At 36.7% G+C, this 18,965-nt stretch overlaps 1 protein-coding gene across 4 annotated transcripts in view; it reads right to left on the bottom strand.

The window, feature by feature from the left end:
- Positions 1-17,863, bottom strand: part of LOC111512674 (guanylate cyclase 32E) — a 292,318-nt gene extending 274,455 nt beyond the window's left edge. For 3 of the 4 annotated variants that reach the window (XM_074180298.1, XM_074180297.1, XM_074180300.1), the window contains exon 1: positions 9,796-9,975. Coding sequence is in view for 2 of the 4 variants with exons in the window: in XM_074180297.1 (XP_074036398.1) it covers positions 9,796-9,807 (12 nt within the window). In the remaining 2 variants the exon portion in view is untranslated. Of the gene's footprint in view, positions 1-9,795; positions 9,976-17,648 lie in introns of those variants that run through there. The other variant, XM_074180299.1, reaches the window with a different exon arrangement.
- Between the last annotated feature and the right edge of the window lie 1,102 nt (positions 17,864-18,965).

Raw genomic sequence — 18,965 nt, 5'->3', positions numbered from 1 at the left:
GCACCTGTTTCTTATTTTTAGTGTTTTTTACGAAACATGCATATCGATACTTATCTAAGCAGATTGGTTTTTTCTGAGCTTTGTACATAGAAAGAAGAAACTGAATTCCGTTGGTGATAATTTCTTGTTGAGTCGAATTACTTTTTTTGAAAACTTCAGCACATTGAACTAAATCTTGTTTTTCAAACATTTCAAAGACTGTTGCTTTACCCCTCCTGTAAAATGCAGATGTCGTATCACAGCCAGTTATTGCGTGTAAAAATAGTACATGATTTTGACTCTTTGCAAAAATAGATAAACTTTTCGACAAATATATTTCGGTTTGACTTTGAGCTTTTCCTGGCTTTAGAAAGACGATACTTTTTTCAGGTGGAGTTTGAGCAGTATACAGTACGAGTAAGTCTACATCTTCACCAAGAACAATAGTTGTATTTGTCAAATTAAATTGCTCTATAGCTGTTTCAATAATCAGTACGTCGGCATCATTATTAGCCAGTTCAACCAATATATTTTCGCCAGTAAACTTATCCTTCAACATTGAAATGAATCGAGATTTGTTGTGGGTATTTGCAAGAAATTTCTGTTGACTGGTAGGAACTGTCATAAGTTCATCAAATAGAATATCGGAAATTGAAGATGTTGCAGATAAAGAAAGCAGCTGCCAATGCAATAAGTGATGAACTCAATTCAGATGTGATGCTTGAGTTTGAGGTAAACATCGAGTAAACAGGCATCCACTACATTCAATGTTCGCCATACATCGATAATAAACTTAAAAGAAAATAAAATGCATCCCTATAAAATGAAATCTACTCAGGAGCTCATGGAAGACGATTTTGATAGAAGAACTTATTTTTGTGAGCAAATGATGAACATGTTGAATGACAATATTTTCCAATTAGGAGACGTTATGTTTTCTGATGAGTGTACTTTGTCTCTTAACGGTCACGCTGATCGGCAAAATTGCCGCTACTGGTCAACGGAAACTCCTCACTGGATGAGAGAAGAACACAGGCAATACCCTCAAAAGATCAATGTTCGGGCAGGGATTGTAGGGCACCTCATCGTTGGTCCCTTTTTCATTGAGGGCAACTCGAATGGCGATAATTATTTGACACTACTTCAAAATGATGCCATTTCAATTTTAGCAAATTCATGTCTTGATCCAGGAAACCCTCAAATTTCAGCAGGATAGAATACCACCACATTATCAAGTTGATGATCGGCAATACCTCAATACAACATTTCCCAATCGGTGGAGGCGAGGATCGATTGAATGGACAGCGCGATCACCTGATCTTTCATTATTAGATTTATTTTAATGGGGATATGTAAAGATATATGACTTGAAAGAACAAACAACGCTTGCGATTAGGTCGATCACGCCTGATATGTTGAATAATGTTAGAAGACAGTTTTATTTGAGATTTGGATGTTGCCAAGACGTTCGTGGTGAACATTTTGAACATCTACTACGCTACTATCCATAGTTCTTTTTCGTATCCTACATTTCATTACGTTCTGCATTACATTTTAGTTTTTGATTGTATTTTATCGAATTTCGGTAACCACATGATTTTAATTTATTTCATCTTAATTGTTGCAATAAACTTGAAAGCTATTACATTATTGAATAGAGAATGAAGAGACCTTTCAAACGATATATCACAAACCTATAGTTCCCATTTAAAAACTGAGGCTTGTACCTGTCATTCGAAGGAGGTTAAAGGTAGGGGTGGCATTTTTACGTTGAAGAATGCCAATTATAATTTACATTTGACGTGTTTCGGGATTTTTTCAAAAATATGTACAGTAACAGAAATAATGAATTATGAATGGCTTTTACACACTGTATGAAGAGTTTTTGTCGTAGCTTTCTTTTCTTTGGAAGTTCCCCGCATTATATATTTGATGATGGAGGAGTGGAAAACCACAAAGTTTCTGCCCGGAAAACGAATTTCTTCATTCTTCAGAACAAATTGCACAAACCATATTTTTAGAATGGTATTGTAGAATTCTTTCAGAAGTAAAAGTTCACAGAACACCGAATAAGCATGTTTCATAATTGTTCAAATAAACTCAGAATCTGAGTTTCAAAACTGCCATTACCTGAAGAATCATAATTTAAGGTTCGCGCGCTACTTTATGCTCTTCTGGAATCTCTGGCAGAAGAAGAAAGAGGCGTGATTTAAATCAAATACTTCACATACCATGTAATTCAATGTAAATGTAAATAACAATACACCGACTTTTCTAAACAATCAACTATTCAACGGACGTAGTCGATATCTATTTTTAAAACCCGCATGCAGGAAGAACACGATGGCTACCGGCAGGTTCACAAAACCTTTTTGCATGTCAAATTAGTGCAATATTATTTTAACAGTTTGTTAACAGCAATTATTTTTTTAACTGCGAATTTATCAGAACTTCGCAATCGTTAAAAAAGGTCTTCCAATATGAACTTCCATACTTTCACAATTGATCAAGGCCATTTTGTTGAAGCTACATCCGTCAAATCAATTGTCATTTATTCAGTCTGTTTTGCCAAATCGCCATCTGAAAATAAGAAAATTATTCTAGCAAAATGGGTGTTCTATTCGGGCAACGTACCGCGCGCTTCGCCCATTTTACGGTCGACATATTCGTCCTACCGAGAGGTTTATTCGCAGTGTGGTGGATGAATTTGAGTACACTAGGTTCAGTAAACGATCGACCAACACGTCGAAGAAACACAATATCTGCCGACAACATCGCCGCTGTCTGTGAGAGTTTGCAAGAGAATCCGAGGCAGTCAATTTCGCGTGGCCCACAAGAACTCGACCTTTTGCAGACCACATATTGACGAATTTTCCGTTGTTACGTGGGCCTGTACCCATACAGGCCCGTACAGGCCCGTCAAGTGACCTGGAAACTGAAGGTAAGCAACCATAGACAATGTGTGTTTGCCGAATGGGCTCTGGAGCAGTTGGCAACTGAGGCCCATTTCTGGATGAATGGGTACGTGAACAAAAAGAATTGTCGAATTTGGAACGATACCAATACACATGAGATCCAAGAACGTCCAAAGCATTCCGAAAAAGTCACTGTTAGTTGTGGATTTTGGGCTGACGGCGTAATCGGTCCATATTTCTTTGAGAGTGACGTCGGCTAGGCCATCACTGTCAACGGCGAGCACTATAGGTCGATGATTACCGACTTATTTTGGCTTGAATTGGATGATCTGCACACCAACGACATGTGGTTTCAACAGGACGGCGCTACGTGCCACACAATTCATGCCACATTGGATATTCTGCACGAGCAATTTGAGGGCAAGGAGATGGAGGTGGAGGTGATGTGAACTAGCCACCGAGACCTTGAGATTTGACTCCGTTAGACTTTTTCTTGTGGCGTTTCCTTGAGTTGCAGGTGAATGCAAATGAGCTACAAACCACAGCAGACCTTAAAGCCAACATAACCGATGCCATTGGTTAAATTCAGCCTGATATAGGCGCCAGTCATGGAAAATTGGACGTTTCGGATGTGCTCCACCCAGAGAAGACATGGTGGACATTTGAACGATGTTATATCTCACACATAATGACATCGGTAGGTCTTTCAAAAGAATAAAAAAATTCTATGACACACACTTTGTTTTATTTGCATTTAAACTCAGGATACTGACAAATTAGGATTTTTTTCTTCGTATCGTGTTCATGGATATTTTTGTTTGAGAAGAAAACAGAAGCACTACAGGAAAATCGTTAAAGCTCTCTAAGAGCGGTGCCTGTGCGAAAGTAGCGATTCACATTGGATATGAATCGCTGGAGATTATTTCCATTTGGAAAAACGTTCTCAGAAAATGAAACAGTTTTTAAGCAGTGAAGTTCAAGGTGCACCTCAAAACGATAAGCAACCACAGTCCGTCGCGAATATATGATGTGTACCGCTCTTGGTAGAATCTTTACTGAAAACAGAAGACAGTTTGTCTCATTTACCGATCACCAGCGTATATTCAAATCTGGAACTCAAACTCTGGAAATTGGGGTCCCTCAAGGTTTTGTTTTGGCACCTTTATTATTTATATTATATTGTAATGATATGAATACTGCAGTCGCTGAGTATACATGCATTATGTATGCGGATGATACGTCATTATTAGTATCTGATAAATGCGACATTTCTTTGAAGGAGAAGTGTAACCGGTCACTAAATAACTTATTTTTATGGTGCAATTCCAATTCTCTGTTTTTTAACTCTAAGAAAACCTTTTCTATTCGATTTCATCATCGACAAAAAACTTGTTCTGATATCAAAATAAATGCCAACAACAGGATACTTTCTAATGTCACTGAATGTAAATTTCTAGACCACTGTCTGAACTGGAAAGGACATTGTAGCCAACTTACCTCCAAATTATCATCTACCACATATTTAATGAGAAACCTCAAAATGATTTTAACCAGTGATCAAATACTGAATTATTACCATGCTCATGTAGAATCGCGAGGCATTTGTCTCTGGGGTGGTTCTTCATCAGCGCAAAGTGTTTTTGTCGCACAAAAAAAATTCTCCGAATCTTGGTAGGAGTTGAACCTCAAACATCATGTAGAGACCTTTTCAAGCAATACAAAATATTAACTCTTGCGGATATATTTATATTTGAAATGTATGTTTATATTTATATAAATCAATCAAAGTTCGAACGACATAGCTCCTATCATAGTATTGACACAAGAAATCGTAATAATTTCTATGTGAAACCCAATAAATACAACCTAACTGGCCGGTCCCCTTTTTACTTGGGATTGAAAATGTTCAACAAGTTACCTTCTTTTCTCAGAGAAATTGACAGAATCCATGTTTTTAAATTCAATTTGAAAATGTTTTCATTGAATTATAGTTTTTATACCGTGCAAGAATTTTTTAATGTGACTGTATGATCTTCAGGATTCCAATAAATATTAATGTCTTATGGAAAATAAATATTATTATTATTATTATAAATGTGCCAAGACACTTTCCGTGAAAGTATCTATAAAAGAGAGACAAATCTCCAACCTTCTTTCGATATTCCAAAATATCAAGTTTGCAAGTGATGGCTCTCTTCCGGATGGAATCCATCAGTTTCAGGGTATGTTTGGGGGCAGAGTTCCATACATGAGAACAATATTCCAAAGAAGGTCTGATCTGAGCTTTATAAATCATCAAAAGTTGATGAGATGTGTAGGTACAGTTTTCTGGTTCGGAACAGTGTTCCAAGCTTTTGAGAAGCGGCCTTTGCAATTCCAGACATATTGGTGCGTAAAATGGGGTTACTTTGAACCACGTGGCTACTTTGAACAAAATATAAATTTTGTTATATTGACTCATAGTGAAATAACTATTAGGTTTAGCGACATCTAGTTGTCACCACTCAATTCGTCACACGTTTAAGAATGATATAGCCCACTGGTATTCAGATACTTTTTGTGAAGTTGGCAATTCTGACATGTCATTTCTTACCTACAAAACCGACGTTCGATGAGATGTGCAAACTTTTGTTGCTGTAGTCGTAAGTATTTACACTACATGTTTACTAAATATATTTGCTATAACAATACATTATCATAGCAAAGCTATATTGAAGAAATTTGAGATATTTCCACACACTTTTTTTCATAAATTTTTTATCAGAACAATGTGCTTAGATATCGTTTTCAAGGTTACTTTGAACGCGTTCAATATAGATGAAGCACCCTCAGAATATGTTGGAGATATAAAACTAGATAAATTTTATTTGGTTCTGTTCAAAGTGAAAGCTCTAATCCATCACTATGTAGGAAAAGTTATTTCCATTAATGATTTAGAAAACTAAAATGTTGAAATTGCATTTTTAAGAATGTCACCTAAAGTGAATTATAAGTTTTTCTGGCCTCAAGTACCTGACGAGGGAGTTATACACATCTGTTGATTATTACCAGCTCTGCTAGACCCCAATTGTTTTCTGGGTACCTCCGTTTTTTTAAAAAGTACAATTATTGCCAAATATTATTTTAGTTCCGTTTATATTAGGTATATTTTGAAGGAATACTGCTGTTTTTTCATGTATGTTTTGTTACAATGAGTGCCTTATACTGTTTGTGAATAATAATAGTATATTATGCAACGATCATGTGATGATGGTTATTAAGAAACGAGCATTAACCGGGATACGAAACGAGCCGAAGGCGAGTTTTGTATGGTATATGCGAGTGTATTAATAACCATTACATGAGAGTTGCATACGCTATTTTTTCTAAACCCGATAAATAATGAAAAACTATAAATATTATTTGTATTGAACACATTTACAGTAATTAACTCATATTTTTTAAAAAAACATAAACCTAATGGTATTATCATGGATATATGAAAACTATAAAGATTCTAATTATATTTATATTGAATATAACAACTGTAATTAATCTGATCTTTTAAAAATATTGGAGTCGATGGTATTCCTTCTATATCGCTGTTTTCAGACATTTTGATAATATAGGTAGGTAATATGAAAACTGATTTTGACAAATAAAGCAATTAGTTACTTAGGTTAGAATCTAGGAGAAACAAAGGAACAGGATTCTTGATTGAAAAATTATGGTTCTATTGGTTGATAATCTGCATCGTTATGAAAAATCTGTATCATAATGGATATCATTATGAAACGGATTATGGTCATATAAGTGTATTGTTAGAGTACGGGTGTGGAAAAAATACTTTTTTTATGTAAATTATGTATTTCTATTGCATAACATTTTTTTGTTAAAAAAAAAAGTGTTTCTAGTTTTGAAAAAACCTTATCTGAGAGGTTACATTGAATTCACACGGTTTCATTATAGGGGTTCGAAGAAATCCCGACTGTGGGGTTACTTTGAACACCTATAAATCAATTAGAAAAAATTGTTATTGATAATTTCAAATTCTTATTTTTTGTCAGTAAAAAGGTATAACTGACGCCCATGACATATATTTTTTGGAATATTTCATTCGCTGTCTTGAGATATATAGATTTAAAACAAAAAACCGTTCAAAGTAACCCCGTTTTACGGTGCTGCTGCTGCTTGCTGTCCATTTCAACTACCAACAAACTTATCGAAGCGGAATTGTCTGTCCTGGTATTATTATATCTGGTACGGAGATATTTATTTTTTTAGAGAGAACCAATGCCTGGGTTTTTGTGGTAATGAATTGAACCTGGTTAGTTTCACCCCAATTTGAAATCACTTCTAGATCCTCATTAATCTTCTGCTGCCGGTGAAGATCTACCTCCGTAGCCGATGTCCTGGAATCCAAATGGAATGACGAGACAAGTGTGCTGTCGTCATCAAAGCAATATATTGGATTCTTGGTTTTTCCCAATAAGTCGTTAATATAAAATAAAAAGAGGATTGGAGACAATATGACTCCTTGGGGAGTCACCAGCGTTGATGGTGAAAGTAATCAAAAGATATCCATCGACAGCCACTAGTAGAAAACGTTCTTTTAGGAAGCTGAAGAGCCATACACAGAAATGATCTAACAAGCCATCCGAAGTTTGGCCAGCAAACTTTCATGTTACATGAGAAGAAATATTTTGGCTTTCTAGCCATCTTACAGACACGAATTGAAAGAAAACCTCCTTTGGCAAATTACTGAAATAACTGTCCCAAACAAGTTCATTCACAACAATATTTCAATTAGCACAAACTAATTTATTTATTGAAACACTCAACAACAACAAAATTTATTTCCACTATTTGAATTTCGTGTTTAGCAGCACGATTCACTTTCTGAACAGCCCTCTTGGATCGGGAAGAGATGCTTATATCGGTAACGGTCCTTTCTAGAATTCTGTAGTGGATTCGGCACCAGAATTTTACCGACGATTCCCGACTGCATTCTTTTGAGGTGAGGACATGTGTTTGTTCAATGAGTCGGCTGGCCTATCGGTCAGGGGCGGCTTCAGATTCGTTTCACTCCTCTCAAAACAACTACTTTCATGTTAACATCGAATTACACGAAATAAAAATAATCAGTTAACTAGTTCAATAAAAACTCAGCTATAAAAATTATTTTTCAAAAAAAATATCTCCGAACACGTACTTTTTCATAAATATTGAGTTATAGATAAAACTCTTTTTTCAATTCAGTTTGGAATCGCTATGAAATCGAATCAGATATCATTCGCAGGATTGCTACACAATGTATTATTTGAAAAAGGAAAAATTTCACTTACATAGAACACTGTCATCCTCAAGAACGGACATCTGATGTTTCTGCCTCTTCAGCAAGAATATGGATAACATTACAAGATGAAGCGCTCGATTCATTATTTTATATAACACCAATAGTTTTCCCGGCGCATACCAAATATAGAGTTTTATAGGAAAATTTTTGATATATTGGGTTAGGTACAGTATTGTTAATTTCGTAGGGGTTTATAATTTGATCGAAAATACAATCCAGCCCTTCAGTTGGTAGAAAATGTTGATAGAAAATATCAGATAAGTTTGAGATTTGAGCTTGGGTGGCAGACATTCATTTACACTGATTTCAACGTTCTCTTTCAAAAAGTTGTCCAAATAGACACCTTCAAATTTCATATTCGGCTCTGATATCCACTGGTCATCCGTTATTTCCATATGATGCACTGTTTGGAGCTTTTGGTGTAGTAATGGATATTACTGGAGTTTTATCCCTACACCAAACCATTATTTTCAATACCTCATCACGTGTTTCAATCACCAGGTGATCATTTTCAAAAGGAAGATAAATTTTCCTCTACTGGAGTTCAATTCCAACATCAAACCGTTATTTTCAATACCTCGACATGTGTTTCACTCACCAAGTCATTATCTTCAAGAGAAAGATCATCTTCATCCACTGGAGTTCAATTCCAACATCAAACCGTTATATTCTATACCTTGACATGTGTTGCAATCACAAAGTGATCGTCTTCAATAGAAAGATCATCTTCCTCCGCTCTAGTTCAATCTCAACATCAAACCGTTATTTTCCATACTTCGACACGTGTTCCAATCACCAGGTGATCATCTTCAAGAGGAAGATCAATTTTCCTCTACTGGAGTTCAATCTCAACATCAAACCGTTATTTTCAATACTTCGACACGTTTTTCAATCACCAAGTGATCATCGTCAAGAGAAAGATAATCTTTCGCCACTGGACCATTATTTTCAATACTTCGACACGTGTTTCAATCACCAGGTGATCATCTTCAAGAGGAAGATTATGTATCTTCTTCTTGAAGCCAACAAAAGTCTGGTGGAAGTTTGTTGTCGCATGTTTAGAAATCGATATCATCGAAACTAGCTTTATTGTTGCTGAGTTGTTTTAATTTTTTGTTTAACTCTGTCAAGATGTAATTCGTGGCAATGTGAGGTCTACAGTGGGAAGAGTGGGTGGTGTTTTTTGCTGAAAATCAACCTTGAAAAGGGATACAAATTGTTCAGTAATCGAATATTTTTCTGTACCGCTATTTTTACTGTTAAACCACCTACTTGTGTTAGTATAAAGTCAAAACTTTTTTTTCCCAAAAAATATTCTCTTCTGAAAATATACCCTTTTCTATTTAGGTAGAGCACATATCTTATTGAATATTTCATATTTGATACTTTTGTTTCTCTACTTTCAATTGATGCTGGCAATTGTTTGTATTTAATGCGATACATTTTTTAAGTAATTCAAAAATTTGTAGGAATATATGCCTCCACTTGAGTTCAAGGCTGTTCATTGTTTTATCATTAGATAGTAGGTTGTCTAAAAAAAGTGAACGAATTAATGTTTATACTTACGTTACTGTTCATACGCCCACCATCTAAAAACTGAATAACCTTGAACAACTCGCAAATTCGAAGAGATAAATAATAACGAACTATTTCTAAATGTATCTAATTTACAGGGGGAAATGTAAAAGACACAAAGCCGCAACTAGACCACTATACACTTCACTTCACTATATAAGAATAGACTGGTTTATTTGTGGTCCAATGTTAGATAAGTATCAAGATATTGCTTTAATGAAAAGTATAAGTGTATGCAAGTACTAAATCTTTCTATACTAATATTATAAATGTGAAAATTTGTGAGGATGGACGTATTTATGTTACAGTTGATTCAAAGTTATTTATCACATCGGACAGAAATCGGTAATGAAATCAGTAAGCAGTTAAATATATCTGTTGGTGTGCCTCAGGGAACAGTTTTGAGACCAATTCTGTTCCTTGTTTACACAAACAATATTACACATATCAGAGATTTTCAGGGGCACATAGTTTGCTATGCTGATGACATAGCCTTAATATTAAAAGGTAAAACGTGGCATGATGTTTTACATACTGCAGAAATAGAACTGCAGAAAGTACTGAAGTGGCTAATGAGCTCGAAACCGGTCTTCAAGTGTGCCCGTTCCAAAATTGAAGGTCGACGCTTTCATTTGTATTGCCAGTTGCATATGCAAGAAATTTTCGGTGAAGATTCCTGCACTGACGCCTGTCGGATATAATCCAACCCCCTTCATTGTATTAGCCAGGGAAGTAGTTGTTTTCCGATAGGTGTCAGTCCATTCAACCTACATTGTAGGTATATCCGAGACTGGCTTGAACATTTAAAGTTCATTTCTTTGAATTTTTTTACTGCCAGTCTTCAAGCATAGACTAATAATGATACCTGATGTAACGAAAAATTTGAAAAGGTTTTTTTTGATAAAAATTGAGCATCCTCGAAAAATAACTGAAATTATTATTCTAAATAAACTGTATGTCAACTCGAATTTTTCTTTCTGTGAAATAAGAACGCTGTTGGTTCTGACGGCATTAGTATAAAAATGCTTTTGCACTCCTGTCCTCAAATATTACCTTATATTACATATATCTTCAATGAATGTATGAATGACAATGATTTTTCCAAATCATGAAAACAATCCCAGGTAATTCCTCTAGCCAAAGTCAACAATCCGCAAAATTTCAATGACCTTCGGCCAATCGGTATATTGTGTGCCATCTCTAAAATTTCCAAAGAAATCATTAATAAACATATTCACAATTATATTGAGAAACAAAACGTCAGTATCTCAATAGTGCTTCAGACCCAATCATAATACAAGTAGTTGATGACATTTATACATCAATAGATGAAAATGAAATAACACTTCTTGTTTCAATAGATTATTTTGAAGCATTCGAAAAATAATTACCCGCCTTCTGATTGCTCCGTTGAACTATATAGGTTTCTCATACTGTTCTTCTACACTGATCAATAACTATTTGAATGGAAGGTATCTATATGAATGAAAAAAACTGTTTAATCAAAATGAAGCTCAATATAAATGATATAAGTATTCAAAAAATGTTGTCAAATGATCTATTATTTTAGGAACTATGTGAAAACCATGTTTCACCTTTCCACGGATTTCTACTGTTTCAGAAACAATTACCTCAACACCACTTTTGATATAGTTGCATTGGTAGGGGAGACTGGGGCAAGATGAGATAGCTAAGACAAAACTCGTTATACAAGGAAAATTAAACTCTTTAATAACATTCTTCAACAAAAAAGGTAACCATTATACATTTCTCTCTTATAATTAAACGTTGTAGCATGCAAAATCACAGACCTTTTTTTGGCAAATAATGAAAAAATAAACTCGGCAAATTTCCCGTTTTGCCCCATAACTGGGGTAAGATGGGAAACGCTGTGTTTTTAATCGGGTAGACAGCGTTCACAAATGTGTGCCTCTCATCTTCTTCATCTGCTCCGGCACATGAATTATGCGCCCAACCGTGGCACACGCCGCAAATGACCCAACCTTCGGTTGAATCTGAGTATAAGTACCCACAATAGATGCAAGCACAGTCATCATCCTCTTCTTAGGATGAACTATCTTCCGATTCAGTTTCTTTTTTGCACATTTTGGTTTGAAGCTTTTTCTGCAGGTTTTCCTTGTCAGTTGTCTTTTTAATCTTCTTTGCAGTCTTTTTTCCAGGTTTCTTTATTTGTTTTTTACCTTTTTCAGTCACTTGATTATCAGTACATAGAAAATGTTTATCTTAATCACAAGGGCGGGGCAAAACGGGATAGTATCCCATTATGCCCCAATCATCTTGCCCCGATCCACACGTAGGTAAAAAAGATGACGCAATTCAAACCTCAAACTTTACCGGCGAAAAAATCTGGTTTGAATTTAATGTTGTGGACTACTATAATAAGCTCGGAATTGAAATAATACATTAACACAGGTACTTACATGTCTGTACATCAGTTTTCGAACGAAATATCGCGTAAAAACACTTGCAATATCACTTTTTTCTCTCTGCAACGCAAAAACGAGTTCTAACCTGTTCGCTCTGCTTGGACACACTAGCAGAGAGTGAAGTTCGTGCAAATGGCGCTGTCGCCGCTCCGAACACGATTACTATTCACGCACACAAGCTGACTTCCCGTGCTGCCCTGAACTTCATCTTGCCCCGGTCTCCCCTACCTAGTATGAAGTGGTACAAAAAGAAGCTGAGACGTGAAGCAGAGGGTCAAGAGATAATCATAAACATTGTTATTCAAAATGTTTCCTTAGGATGATGCCACACTCAAACGCTTGACATTATATAATGTTCTTTGTCTTATATCTCATTGAGTAGATCCCAGTAAAGAAGATAGTATTTTTCGTTTTACGAGTTTGAGAAATAAATAAAACTGAATCTTGAAGATGAACCTTTTTTTCCAAAATATTCAAATATTCAGTTTTGTTCAATATATCATTCGCTTTCAACAGCGAATGAAACATCTACGTGGATGCAATAAGTTCGCTTCTGGTGAATATTTGAAATTAAGTTTGAAATATTCTTTTTTTGAAATTCAAAAGCTGTTTTGAAAAGTGATATAATAACATAAACTATAAATTAGGCATTTATATTCACAAGCTGTTCCAAAAAAATATTTCACTTCAGAAGAATTCAATAACTATCAATATAGAAAATTGAAAGTTTTCTCTTTTATTTTCAAGTCAAATGAATTTGCGATGAACTAGCCAGATTGAAGTAAAAAATATATAAAATCCCATTGATAAAAAACATAATGACTGATGTTCCGAACCTTCTACAAAGTTTCTCAAAATATGTTTATTCAAGTATACACATACAAGGTCTGTTAGAAAAAATGGTGAATTTCAATTTTGTTCGATAAATTTCAATTCGATCACCCGTGGGTTGGGGTACCTATCGGGCGCGTCCTCAGGGGGCGGATAGGGGAACGGCCAGGGGACTGGAGGCTCTGTCCAGGTAGCCAATGTGGCTCTACGGACAGGATCGCCGGACTCCTGGTCATTGGCAGAAATAAGTAGGGTGTGTGGAACTAAAACTCACCAAAAGCCTTTGCGAAACACGCCACCGTGGACCAGCCTACCCAAGCTAAGGTGTAAGGAATCGGGCCGACAGCTGAATGGCCGCAGGGTGATATGCGGTTACGATCTCCTTGGGGAAACCTCATGGTCATCAACCTACCTCTGGTAATGCGGGGCTCTGCCAGAGGTGACAAACTCTTCCCTTGCTTCTCGTGAGAACACACATGAATGAAACAAACACAAAAACACAAACAACAAAAACAAAAACCAATCCCGAGACTGGACAGAAGTGCTCACCTCAATCTAAGGCGGTGACTGGGGATGATCAGAAATGTCCACCCCAATCTACCGCTTGGAATGAGGCTGGACATAGCAGATCACCTCGTGATGTAATACAAAGGCCAAGGCGTGAGCGCATTTGCGGCGCCGAGGTCAAAAGGAGAAAGAGAGCGAAAGAGGCAAGAATGACAGCAAATATAAGTGCACCCTCCTCCTCCTCCACTCCACCTCCAACAGCAAGGCACTTCCTGCTGCGGGCGCTAAGTGCTCCGCCTTGAATAAAGGCAAGGAACCGGCTGCCCCTGCAGGACCGACATCTCCCGAGGAAGTGAAATACATTCTAAGATGTCTATCCACTCGGAAAGCCGCTGGCCCAGACCGAATAACGAACCGGACACTGAAAGTCCTACCGCGCTATCCGAATAATTGATGATCTAGAATGGCAACAGTCATGTAGAGATTCCTTCAAGAAATTGAGAATTCTTACTCTTGCTGGGTTGTATATATATGAATCATGTATTTATGTGTTCAAAAATATATCTTCATTTGAAGCGAATCGAGAAAATCATGGCTACTCAACTCGATCAAAAAATTTTTTGGTAACTGCTGCACATCTGACTGCACTTTTTCAGAAAAGTTATCTATACCTTGGCCCAAAATTTTTCAATAAGTTAGACGGCACAGTGAGAGAATCTCCTAATATTTCGATTTTTAAAGCACGATTGAAAGCCTATCTCATCCAAAAAAACTGCTACACCATCAATGAATTTTTTGCAAATCAATAATTCTTCACTCTAGACGGGCAGCTATTAGCAAACAATTTACCCTCTCATATTATGTATGTTGACTATAAATGTTATAAATTTGTATTGTAATATATTTATTATGTTTTACACCCCATTTGTATGTTAGACGGTAAATGTTTTTAAGTTTGTATTGTTTCATATTTAATATGTTTTACACTCCATTTTTTTAATTTGTATTGTATTATGTTTATTGTGTTTTACACACTATGGACGTCTTCCTTGTTACTGTGTACTATTTTGTGAAAGAAATTTTATACTTTTTAACGAGAGAAGTTAATAAATATTATTATTATTATTATTATTATTATTATTATTATTATTATTATTATAGCAGCCATCATAAATGCAACACTTCCCGTTCAAAGAGGCAACGGTTATCCACATACCGAAGCCAAAGAAGAACCACCTATTCCCAGATAATCATAGGCCAATCAGCTTACTACCTTCCATAAGCAAAGTGGCGAAGCGTGTCGTCTTAAAGAGACTCGAAGATCAAACCAGAGAACTAGGAATCTTACCAAATGAACAGTTCGGCTTTAGAATCAGAACACTCGACAGAGCTACAAGTCCTGAGGGTAGTAGACTTAGACTTTGCGACCGAAGGCTTCAACCTCGGCAAAGGATACAACACCGGAGCTATCTTCTCAGACGTCTCCAAGGCGTTCGACAGAGTTTGGCATGACAGACTCCCAGCCAAAATGAGCAATTTTAGCTACACAAATCCGATAGTGAGATTAAACCAGTCTTTTCTAGCTGACAGGCGATTCCGCTGCAGAGTAGGAGACGAACTATCAACAATTTGACTACTGGAAGCAGGGGTCCCGCAAGGTGCAGTCCTTTCGCCACCCCTCTTCTCGCTACATACAGCAGACGTACTCAAGCCGGTTGGCGAGCAGGTATGCGCTCTACGCGGACTACACGGCTCTGGTGACGAGATCTACGAGCCAAGCGCATGTCACCAGATATTTGCAGCAACAGGCAGACAGATTAGAGGAATAGGCCAATCTGTGGAAGATCAGTATAAACCCTGACAAGAGTCAGGCGATACTGTTCACCCGGAGGCGGGTACAACCGGAAGGCAACGTTATCTTCAACGGACAAGATATTCCGTGGACTGATAAAGCAAAATACCTGGGGGTTACCCTAGACAGGAAACTAACATTCAGGTCTTATTTACGGGAGATAATCGGAATGGCAGGATCAGCCAGACAACGCCTAGCACCAATAATGGGCAACAGAAGCAACATGGGGCTGAAAGTAGAGTTGCTGATGATAAGAACAGTTCTCATGCCTATAATACTGTATGCTTGCACTGCCTGGGTCCAGTGCGCAAAGACATACAGAAATCAGATTCAAAGCTTTATGAACGCGTGCGTGAAGGCTGCTCTGAGGTATATGTTCAATAGATACATATACAGAGACCTAGACCTGAACACGCAATATGTGGACATGTATATGAGAGAACACGCAGAAAGCGTGTTCGATAGAATTAGATCGCACAACAACCCAGCGGTACGCGATCTACAAGATGCGTTAAACTGGGACGACCCCAGATTCAGAGAGAGGGACAAATACAGAAGACCGACTAGACATAATCAAAGACTACCCACGAGAGTCGCCATCAGGCGACTCCGGTAAGTATAAACATTTCTTAGCCAGATTCTAATTCAGTTCATTTTCAGATAATCCAGTTTTTGGGGGACCCCATGCAAAAATCCAGTTAGGAAAGTCGTGATTAAACAATTTGACCGATTAGAAAGTATAATCAGCTAAAGGCTGACTTTCGACTGAAAGAGATCTGATGTCAATCTTGCTGAAGTGCCCATCAGTAGGATTGAGGACCGCTCCAAGAGCGGTCGCCCCACAAAATTTATTTGTGGGGAGTAAAATTTTTTTACTCCAGAGCACTCAACCCGGGAATGGGCATGGGGGCCCTGCAGGATAGCTCCTTCACTTGTACACCTCCACGGAGGAAAACCCAATAAGGTTGAAGAAGCCGCACGACAGTAATGTCGCTGCACCTTCCAAAACCTTCGCGGAGGTCACCGTGAGACACCTCAAAGTTGCCAAAAAGAGTCTGTGTTTGGCGTGTCTTGGCCTACACCTGCCAATATAAAGGAGATGTCTCCTAGTGACCTGTCCACCTTCCTGAAAAGGAGTTGTCCTCTCTAGGAGGATCTTCCATTCGGACGATTTGATGATTGGTTTGGTTTGGTCATAACCTATACCCAGGATTCGTCACTAGTTATGACCCTTTTAGGAAAATTTGGATCGCGTTGACCTCATTCAACAATTCCTGAGCGATGCTTATGCGCCGGTTTCCTTTGTTCAGAATTCATCAATTTTGGAACGGACTTCGCTGCCACACGCTTCATACCTAAAATTTCCGAAAAAATTGCATGGTATGAGTCAGCCAACGTGCCAATGTCCTCAGCAACTTCTATAATAGTGATTCTCCATAACAATTTTCTTCACTTCCTTGACATATTGTAAGCTTGTAAACGTTTTTCTGACTCAGAGTACAACCACCGTATGCCACTGTCAACATTCCAATGGTTTTTGAATACCTAATTCCATTTTTTACACAAAATTTTATGCAAATTCTTCGATCCATTTTTTTCGGTGACAGATAATCGCCGAAAACCTTAATTTTTTACATGACCTCTTACCAGTGGCGGATCCAGAAATTCATTTTGGGAGGGGGAACAGTTTACAACCCAGAGTATTGTAATGTAAGAGGCTCTTACATTACACATTTACAGTTATATTTACTTCAATAACTTCAATGAAAAAGTAGATTTTTGAATACAAAATTTCGCTCTACTTTCTATACAAAATGAAATCGCTATAGTGAGTAAACTAATAGCCGAATTGAAGTAGAGCAAGAGTAAAATCTCCCCAAATAAAAATAATAGCATGAACAACGTTCTGAACCTCTGACAAACTGGTTCAGATTATGATCATTTGCTCACAGATATACATTGGAAATTCTTATTCACATTTATTTTACTTCAATAACAAATACTCTCTGAAAATACCACTGGATTAAAATATCATCATTTGATAATATACATATAATGCAATAATGTATATTCTGTTCACTTCACTTCGATAATAAATTACCTTTTGAAGTAGAGAATTTCGTTCTACTTTTCGAGTCAAATGAATTTGCGATGTTGGGTGACCTACTAGCGGACTGAAGTAAAAATTATCTGAATTTAAAACATACCATGAATAACGTTCCAATCCCCTGACAAAGTTGTTCAAAATATGTTCATTTCATTTTAGCATACGAACTAGTCTCGGATAAAAACACGTGCTAGTTAATTCGGAACGCGTCGCGTCGCAAACTCGCGGAAGTTCAAAATCAACTGACGCTCCAGTTCGGTTTGCGACGCTGCTGAGGACGCTCTTCAGCACCTCCGAAAAGATGCCCGAGTGCGCACTGCGAGCTCTAGAAACAATACGTTGAAATTTATTCATTTGTACCGTTCTACGTCAACGATAATTTTTATGGATATTTGCAAAGTATTTTTATCTAATTTATCTCACTGTACTCAAAATAAATCCATAAACAAAGACCAGCCACAATCCATACAGTTATAACTTTACTAATGACGTGTTTCGCCACACATCAACTTCCTCAGTCGAACTGGTACATTGAACTTTCCTAAAATACTTACACAACTAAATTATTTGATGATAGTTAATTCAGGTAAGACAGTAAATTTCAAAAAAAGCAATAACCATACAATATCAATTCTGGGTATTCCAGAAACAGATGTTTCAGTTGAGTCAAAATCGTAGTTTTTTTCTGAAATGTGGCAAGCATAGATGCAATGGAGAATGTTCCTTCTGACGAAAATCAAGTAGTTTTCATAAAAGAGCTCTAAAACAACGCATTTTAAACTTATCGTTTCAACCTTTTTCTTAAAAAAATTATTTAAATACTTTAAAAAGAGGAATAAAATAATGCATTCAACATTTAAAGGGATTCGTTTCTATTTCACCATTTAGCAACATGGGTTATAGCTAATAAAGGACAATAAATCTTTTACGTGTATGAGACAAACAAAGATGACATATTTCAGAGACGTGCTGTTCTGTTCACTTATGCTCCGAGTTCCCAGACGTTCTGTGAGATATGACATTTTGTGCACTTAACCTATCTTCCTCTATATAAATAAATAACAAAACAACTGTTGTTTATGTGGCTTGTGGAGGTGGTATTAAACTATAATTCATATTTTACCTTAATTTTTGATTCATAAAGATAATTTTCCTTTTTTAAAGTAGAATATCTATGGCTGCATATAAATATATGGCTGCTGCATATATATATGGCTGCATATAAATTATTCCAATATGATATGAGCGCTGTTGCCAATATGTGAATTAGAAACAAATCCCTTTAAAAATTAAAACCCAACATTTGAAACATCAATTTGAATACTTTTCGAAGTGAATTTGAAAAACTCATGAATTGAACTCAACTTTATTTTGTTCAATCTTGCATTTTCTGTAATAACTCAAATTGAGGAACATT

Source organism: Leptinotarsa decemlineata, unplaced genomic scaffold (genome assembly GCF_025532065.1).
Source record: "Leptinotarsa decemlineata unplaced genomic scaffold, Ldec_3_MD MMD2_tig00026294_RagTag_RagTag, whole genome shotgun sequence".
In the NCBI taxonomy this organism is placed as follows: domain Eukaryota; kingdom Metazoa; phylum Arthropoda; class Insecta; order Coleoptera; family Chrysomelidae; genus Leptinotarsa; species Leptinotarsa decemlineata.
The sequence above is the reverse complement of the archived record's forward strand: the minus strand, read 5'-3'. Positions and strand labels throughout refer to the sequence as shown.